The sequence below is a fragment of the Arachis ipaensis genome, chromosome B08, assembly GCF_000816755.2.
Source record: "Arachis ipaensis cultivar K30076 chromosome B08, Araip1.1, whole genome shotgun sequence".
In the NCBI taxonomy this organism is placed as follows: Eukaryota; Viridiplantae; Streptophyta; class Magnoliopsida; order Fabales; family Fabaceae; genus Arachis; species Arachis ipaensis.
Window position 1 is genome coordinate 8,621,375 of NC_029792.2, and position 8,526 is coordinate 8,629,900.

At 35.7% G+C, this 8,526-nt stretch overlaps 2 protein-coding genes across 2 annotated transcripts in view; one reads left to right on the forward strand and one right to left on the reverse strand.

Moving 5' to 3' along the window:
* Positions 338 to 6,329, forward strand: LOC107612876 (diacylglycerol kinase 5). Its single transcript, XM_016314644.2, has 14 exons — positions 338 to 553; positions 722 to 980; positions 1,262 to 1,384; positions 1,522 to 1,650; positions 2,119 to 2,204; positions 2,623 to 2,746; positions 3,160 to 3,208; positions 3,527 to 3,609; positions 3,797 to 3,864; positions 4,009 to 4,083; positions 4,521 to 4,608; positions 4,937 to 5,053; positions 5,214 to 5,510; positions 6,012 to 6,329. The coding sequence occupies exons 2-14, from the start codon at positions 777 to 779 to the stop codon at positions 6,039 to 6,041; spliced, it is 1,473 nt and encodes a 490-aa protein (XP_016170130.1). The 5' UTR covers positions 338 to 553; positions 722 to 776; the 3' UTR covers positions 6,042 to 6,329.
* Positions 6,121 to 8,526, reverse strand: part of LOC107612878 (protein THYLAKOID FORMATION1, chloroplastic) — a gene marked incomplete in the record, with an annotated part of 2,781 nt that continues 375 nt past the window's right edge. The window contains 5 exon segments of the mRNA XM_016314645.2: positions 6,121 to 6,516; positions 6,715 to 6,830; positions 6,962 to 7,175; positions 7,620 to 7,887; positions 8,319 to 8,526. Of these exon segments, the coding sequence (XP_016170131.1) occupies positions 6,396 to 6,516; positions 6,715 to 6,830; positions 6,962 to 7,175; positions 7,620 to 7,887; positions 8,319 to 8,526 (927 nt within the window).

Consider the following 8,526-nt stretch of genomic DNA (forward strand, 5'->3'; position numbering starts at 1 on the left):
CATGCGGATACGTATATGCTATAATATATTACTAAGGAAACTCATAGGAGAATAAATTGTGTAAATTACACTTGATTGGTTTGATCCATTGAATTTAGTTGAGTAAATAATAGATAAAATACCGTAGTTTTGTGCTGTTGTTAAGTAACATCTAAGCTGTTCTTCATTAATTTGATCCATGTGCCTATTAGCAATAAATCATTAAATTAAAACATAATGCAGTATTTCTTGAAATGAAAATTCGCATTTGAAAGTTCTAAGACGCCATGAATGATATCTTCTAGAATAGTAAATAAATATTCTAAGATACAAGTCGAGAATTGAGAAATATCCCAACACAAACACATGGACCCGCGGCGAATGTGACTGCAGTTCGCCATTGGGTCTTTTTGGCCTCCTTTATCTCTGACTCGTCAAACGCGCCGAGTCAACTCGCTTTTCTTTTTATTTGACGCTTATCGTGTTCAGTTGTCACCTTCCTCTCTTGTCTGAATCTTCTGCATCCTTTTCACGCTCTCAGATCTTCACCGTGATCCGCATCACCTTCCACCAGGTAAATTATTCATCTTCGTTTTCATTTCCTTTTCACTGAACATACACAATTCAACTTCATTCGCTATGCTCTCAAATGGAATTCTCTATACTCTCTTTCTGATCAACGTCACCTTGCATTTAAATTTTGACAATTTTGACTTCAAAATTTGTTATCCTTTGTTGTTAGCAAATTACTAAGCTCGAGGAAAGCGCGATACTGTGAGTGGAAGCTGACTATAGCAATGGCTTCTCGCGACTCCGAATTCTTGAAGAACTTTTGGATCCCGAGTTACGTGCTCGTGCCGGAGTCTGCGGCTGAGAGCAGCCAGATCGCCCGTGGCAATGGACCTGAGTGCCCGGTGCTTGTTTTTGCGAACTCCAAAAGCGGTGGCCAGCTAGGAGGGGACCTATTGAAAACGTACCGTGCTCTTCTCAACGAAAAACAGGTGCCTTAGTAGACATTATTTTGATTGCCGTTGCCGGTTACGGTTACTGTTTCTTTGTGATTTATTGAATATTAATATTGGGTAAAATTGCCGAAAAAATATGACTGATCTAGGGGGCTCTATGCTGTAATACAGTGTTGGAAACCTCTACAATAAATCAATAATAATATTGTGGCTGCAATTGCATTTGTGGACAGAAATTTTGATGGCACCTTTTGCAGAAATTTTGAGACTTTGATTTTGTGTGTGTGAGAGACTGAGCAGGGCGTGTGAATTTTCAGGTTTTTGATTTAGGAGAAGAAGCTCCCGAGAAGGTACTGAGCAGAGTCTATGCTAACTTGGAGAGACTCAAGGTTCAAGGTGATCAACTTGCTACAAGGATTATGGAAAGTCTGAGATTAATTGTGAGTTGATATTCTCTTTGATCCTGATCAATTCATCTTTAAACAATCATCAACTCCAAAATTTTTGAGTTTCTGACAATTTGATGTCCTTGATCTTATGAGTTTCTGACGTCAGTGACATTTGATATGCATTTCAGGTTGCTGGGGGTGATGGAACAGCGGGCTGGCTACTTGGAGTTGTTTGTGATCTCAAATTGTCCCATCCGCCACCAATAGCCACGGTTCCTTTGGGCACAGGGAATAACCTACCTTTTGCTTTTGGCTGGGTAAGAAATCACGCTTCATTTTGGGGGGCTTTTATTGAAGTACAAGTAGGGCATTATTATCTCTGACTCTACCATGAATTCATGGTTCAATAGCTACATTTTCACATATAATGGGTTTTAAGGAGCTATCATTTTATGCTGATTAAGTTAACTCTTGAATTATTTTGGTTCCCATGTATATATAAAGAATTGGGGTTTACACAAGGCCCTTCAATTCTGAGTAGAAGTTGGAGAAAGCTTTAGGTGGACTATACTTTAGTCTTGACACTAAGAGCGACATTTCACCTAGGACCTACAATATTATCATATTTGTTTAGTTGAAATAACAATTTATTAATTGTATGAGCATAATCCAACTAAGTGCACCATGAGCACCTATCTTCACTGAGAATTGTGATGATAAATTGTCCATCAGAATCGTGAAAAAAAAAATTGAAGGGACTCATAATTTCTGCTGCTTTATTACAGGGAAAGAAGAACCCAGGAACAAACGAGCATTCAGTGAAGTCATTTTTAGATCAAGTAATGAAGGCTAAATCAATGAAAATAGACAAGTAATGAATTTTGGTCCTATTCTTCTTTTCCTTTTATTTTTATTTTTTTGTAATTCGATATGTTTTGTTATGCTGCCACCCATTTGTTTGTCTTTCTTGTGGGATAAAAATAAATCAATTTTTTTTTTTAAATTAAAAGATACATTTTTACCATTTAAAAATATTATGTTTTGTGTTTACATCTAATGCTGTTCTTAAGCTGTCTTGCTTGCTGTTGTTTGAAAAGTGTTATTAGTATCTCTGTTTTAGTAGGTTTGAGTTGTTTATTGTTTGGACATTGAGTTTGATTTTATCTGTCATGATTCCCCAACTCCGGTTCTTGTGCTCCTTAATCCAGAGCAAATATACAATGAATATTTAAGGGCTACATGTTGTTTAAGATTCCTGATGGTTGTTCTTTGTTTTTCTTAACCATCAGTTGGCACATTCTTATGCGAATGAGGATTCCAAAAGAAGGTCCCTGTGATCCGATTGCACCTCTTGAGTTACCGCATTCTTTGCATGCCTTCCATCGCGTATCCGAGACAGATGAACAAAATATTGTAAGATATGTACCTTTGACTATGTACACTTTTAATCAGGTTCATGGTGCAACTATAGGAATTTCAAGGAAATATGCTTTGCTTCATATGCTACAGTCTGATTTGACTTGAATTTGGGTTATCCATTTTACTTGACAATTTATTTAAGAAAATACCAGTTGAGACAGGAGGGTTTATTATTACAGTTACACCGACTATGGGCATGAATTGCTGTTTTGTTCTGAACTTGGGAATGAACTTTGGTTTTCCTAAGACCAGTTCAACAAAACCTCTGCATATTTGATTGCTGTTTTTGACTTATGGAGTTTAACTGTTTTAGATAATAAAAACTGGCAAGATTTTTAGTTTGAATATCTATAGAGTTAGCTTTTTTCCTACTCACTGCACTTCCTTGTGTGATTACTGCTCCTCAGGAAGGTTACCATACTTTTCGTGGGGGATTTTGGAATTACTTCAGCATGGGTAAGCATAATTTTCCCGAGTTGTACCATACTTGAACTTTAAATTTCAAAGTATGGAATTTCTATTTTTCTCATGGAAGAGTCAGTTGGTAGATCCTTTGATCTAGGTTAAGCATTTCTAAATATCAAATTACAAAAAAGCAATGCAGAAATTATTAAATGGCAATTACATGTTTACATTTCCCACCTTATTTATTTATTTTTTTAATAGTCATTTAGAATGTCTTAGATCATAAATTATATCGGGGAACATCTTTTTGTTCCATCAGTTCATCTTATTGAAACATTTATTAAAAATGTCTATGATTCATGACTACAGGAATGGATGCTCAAATATCTTATGCTTTTCATTCTGAACGAAAGTTGCATCCTGAAAAATTCAAAAATCAGTTGGTTAATCAGGTATACTAGTGTTTCTGCAGTAGTAAAATTCATAAAAGCATCTTGCAGAAGATTAATGGATAACACCATTGCTTGTTTGACTTTGAACTTTTCAATCTTTTATTGAATGGAAAACCTGGACAGTTTTGTACCAGTCATTTTTTCATCCGCTTTTTGTTCTGATTTCAATATTCATGAATCATGACAGACTACATACGCTAGGCTTGGATGCACGCAAGGATGGTTTTTGGCTCCTCTATTCCATCCTCCTTCCAGGTCAGTTCCTGTAGATCAGTTATTAAATTGATCAATTGCAAACATATCTAAGCATACATGCTTCTGGGTCCTACATAAGCCTTTTTCCAATATATTTTTATCACTTTACCAGTCAAGTCAATGTGATTTGATCTTCTAACACAGGAATATAGCACATGTTGTAAAAGTACAAATCATGAAAAGGAATGGCCAGTGGGAAGACCTGCAAATTCCTTCCAGGTAAATCTTTCGGTAGAATCATATATATTTATATCTTTTTACTTTTCAATGGCCGAAGGGAGGATTAGACATCCAAAAGGTGGCTTAAAGGTTATAGACTTGGGTTCTACCAGTCAATTGAGCTAAGCTCTAGCAGTCATATATCTTTAGGAAACATGAAAGCGACAATGATAAGAAGTTCTGGTGGATAACTCCCTGCATTTATTAATTGTCAATGATCCCAAAGTCACAGTTATACATGATGTTTCCATTATACTCAACTTCTCATTCATGTTCTCTTAACTATGTTGCTTTTATTCGCTGATGCTTTAGTTCTTTTATTGGTTGATTAATATCTTCTTAAAGTGAAAAGTTAATTTCTTGTTTGTCCAACTGTTGTTTTCTCCCCTGTTTACTTCTTGATAACATATGATGTGTTCTTTCTATCGCATATCCAGCATCCGGTCAATTGTATGCCTCAATTTGCCTAGCTTTTCTGGTGGACTGAATCCTTGGGGTACACCAACTAGGAGGCAACAGCGTCAAGTAAATATCATATGCATAAACTATTGATAGATTGATATATTGGATTTTCCTGTTTAATGAAGAGAAGAAAAGCTGTTTTTGAAGTTTGCAATGCATTTAAGGCATATTGTTAAATGAATTGTAGCTTACAAAGTTTTATTGTTCAGCCAAATTTTCACTTTCTTGATCCTTAAGGCATTGATTACTAAAATTTGTTTTATTTAGCAAAATCTCTTTTAACTGTAAACTGGAAATAAAGAATAGTAATTTAAAAAAAAAAAGGCAAAACTAATGCTTCTATGCAATATTTTTGTTGAAACCTAAACTCTAAATATGCTATCAAATGCAGAACGACTGGACACGTCCATATGTAGATGATGGCCTAATAGAGGTTGTTGGCTTTAGAGATGCCTGGCATGGGCTTGCTTTGCTTGGTCCAAATGGACATGGAACTCGACTTGCTCAGGTATGTGCAGTACCATGAAATATTAGGCTTGTTTTACTTTTGAAGATAGTTTCCAAAAATTTCTTGCTGTAATTTACATGACAGCATTAAGTTTCTGTACCAACCTTAATTTTTCCTTGGTTTTGATATTACAATTGCCTTGAAATTATCTCAACATCAGGCTCGCAGAATTGGCTTTGTGTTTCACAAAGGTGCAACAGATCATACATACATGAGGATTGATGGGGAACCTTGGAAGCAACCCCTCCCAATAGACGATGACACGGTTGTAGTAGAGATTTCTCACCATGGCCAGGTTAACATGCTTGCCACTCATGAATGCAAGTCTAAAAGTGTGCATGATCCTTCAACACATTACAATGATGATGCTGAGGAAGATGATAGTAGCAATGGAGACTCTTTAGCAGATGAATTTCGAAAGTTTGGTGCAGCTGATACATTTAAAATCCCAGATGAGGTAGATATTTCTCAGCTTAGTTAAAGGTCTTACATTTCACCCATTAAAGATGTGTTATTGTACTTATTCTTATCCGATTCACCGAGCCAACACTTCCTCTTATACTATTGAATAGTGTGGGACTCGCGAGATAAATCCCACATTTCATCCAATGATAAAGGGGCATGTGTTGACTGTGTACCAGACAGAATGAGTATATACAGTATTTCTCTAACTCTTGAACCATTCTTTGGTTTTATGCGGTTGATATTGTGTTCCCCTATCAAGGTATATTACCAATTTGATTAATTCTAGCAGCTCTACTGCAAACATGATAATTCATTATTGTGTAATTAAGAATTGAGACAAACTTTGTTGTAAATGTTATTACAGTTGAAACGCATAGATTAGATTTCAGTTTACTCCTCGTTCTACTCTCTGTGTAGTCTTAACTTTTAAGTGAACTAGTTAACCAAAACAAGAAAACCAATTTATTTATCTTTAATTTTAATTTCATTTCAGTTTGTCAAATCCAATAAGAACCCTGAATAGTATCGATCTAATCACAAGTTTGCCCGTAGCCCCTCAAACAAAGTCACAACGAAAGGGATGAGTTCAAATGCAAAATGGATACATGAAATGAAAGGTGAGTATATGTATATACTGAAATGTAAAAAATAGAGAATAGTCTGTTATCATGAGGAGAAAACTAATACATGTAAATCGTGTTGGATTTTGGAATTAACAATGGTTGACTCTAGGTGATACAAGGATTTCATGTTGATCACCAACACAGAATATTACAAATTTACACATAATAAAATATGCATATCGAAACTCGATTGAGTTGCCTCTACTGATTATCCAAACTCTGCATAACCAGAAATTGTCAAGGACACCGAATTATCAGTAGATGTTATTTTCATAAGACCATAGCTGCTGACCAGACAGTTGTTGTCCCAAACACTTTGTAATGGTCTCATTAGCCTTTTGGGGTTCAGCTCTTTCTTCTCTTTTCTTCTTCTCCCTGAAGCAGAGAGATCATAGAATCAAAATCTCGCTGAGGAGAACCAGCAATATAAATGCATATCTATTCAATCTTCAGTTTAGGGGCTAAAGAATGTATATTTAATAGATTTGCAAGAAGGTAGTGTCATAAAATTGAAAGCCATTAGAATGTAGAGAAGGAGAAGGAACAACATTGAAAGCTTTTATGATGTTTTACCTGTCAACGTATTCCTTTAGCAGCTCCTTTGCTTGAACCAACTTGGAAAGCAGATTCCGATACACATCCAAGTCCCGATCAACACTTTTTTTGTTGATGTTTAAAGCTGCGCAGAGCTGTTTGATTGACCATAAAGATTAATTGATAACACATGAAAAATTCCTTAAGATGCAAGTAACAGATACTTTAATAATAAGAACAAATTCAAATCATAAGCCATAGTAGTGTCTTAAGTGAATTGGTTAACCTTTTCCAAAATTGTTGGCTCTGTTGCGTTTGTTAACTCAAGAAGACGAAATAGTCCTACTGCGAAGAAACGACTGTAGCTGAAATCCCCCTTTCCTGCTCTTTCTGCTATGTCCTTCAAGATCCCCTCAATTTCTCCATCTTTGGATGAAAACTCAACAAGGGAAGTTAGGTTTTGAGCCCTCGCCCACTCTTCCAACTTTTGAGCATCTTTTCTGCAGAGGGGAACATAGAAAGATCATCTGATGTAAGATAAAAATGTAACTCAGATGCAATATAAGCAAAATCATTGTATAAATATCCAGAAAGAGGCTATAAAATGATAGTAGCTTAATTCAAAGACAATAAAATTGTTCAAAAAGCCCCCCCAGAATTAGCTTAATAAGAATCTGAAGCTTGTATGTTGAAATGGCCTTGGAGCCACCAAATGTGATTCTCAAAAATCATGTTGCAAGCACAGCTAATTCGCCGTTTCTAAATACGAAATGAAATTCACAACTAGCATCTTGCGAACCAAAGTTAACATAGTCTAATCTCCAAGGATTTACACTTTACAACCATTAGTTTTCCATCATTGAATCAAGAGTTTTGAAGTAGAACCAAGCAAGGAAATAAGAAACAATAAACTTAAATAGTGAAATTTCTCAATCATTTCTAACCTGTATTGTTCAGGATCTTCATTCAAAGCATTAATATATGCTTTGAAGATAGCATCTCGGTCCTCATCACTAGGATACCCTTCCATGAGTTGATCATAAACAGTGACAAAACCAAGAGCAAACACAGGGTCATAGCGATACGATCTCTTATATCTCATCAAATGTTGCTGCACAATGAGCTCCTGCAGAACAGTGTTGTAGATACTTGGGATTGGTCGCTTATATGCCTTAAGGAAATTTAACTTTGTCTCAGAAACAGTAGGAGCATCTGCATATATATCAGGTATATAAATATTTAAACAAGAATCCATGAAAGAACCTAATGTGGAAACATGTTCAACTAATCAGCTTAATCTCACTCATAGTGCATTCATATATCTCAATAAAGGTTCTTACTTCTTACAAATAGAAAGTACCCTCAATTTGTATATGATACTTTTAGTTATCTTTTCAAACTTTAGGAACAAAAACTTCAAAAAATTTATGTCTTTCTAATGAAACAAACTCTCTAAACTTTCCAACATGCAGTGGCATAATAAGTTCGTTCGAAACTTAGATGCAATCACTTATTGCTCTAAATTGTAGCATGCAACTCCAATTGCAGATGCAACATGTACATTTCTTCTACAATTTCCATATTGTGGCGAAATTATAACCACAATTTAAAACCATTAAGAAACCAAAGAAGCCCCCACGAACCTGTGGCAGAAGACATGCATTGGACAACCATTTTGGATGAGGAACTAGAAGCTCGAACACCCCCATAATGGTACGACAAAATGGTCCTAAAACCGAAGACTTCAGAACTTGAAGAGACAAAGAAACGATGAGTTGATGAAGACACAGTTGCTTTTCTCTCACAGCACTGAGTGAATGATGATGAGAAGGACAAAGAAGTGAGAGCTGC

Excerpts from the sequence above, each read along its gene's own strand:
- LOC107612876 (XM_016314644.2), top strand. The coding sequence starts at position 777 with ATGGCTTCTCGCGACTCCGAATTCTTGAAGAACTTTTGGATCCCGAGT. Across the intron at positions 1,385-1,521 it reads TGGAAAGTCTGAGATTAATT|GTTGCTGGGGGTGATGGAAC; the intron begins GTGAGTTGATAT and ends TATGCATTTCAG. Across the intron at positions 5,511-6,011 it reads CATTTAAAATCCCAGATGAG|TTTGTCAAATCCAATAAGAA; the intron begins GTAGATATTTCT and ends ATTTCATTTCAG.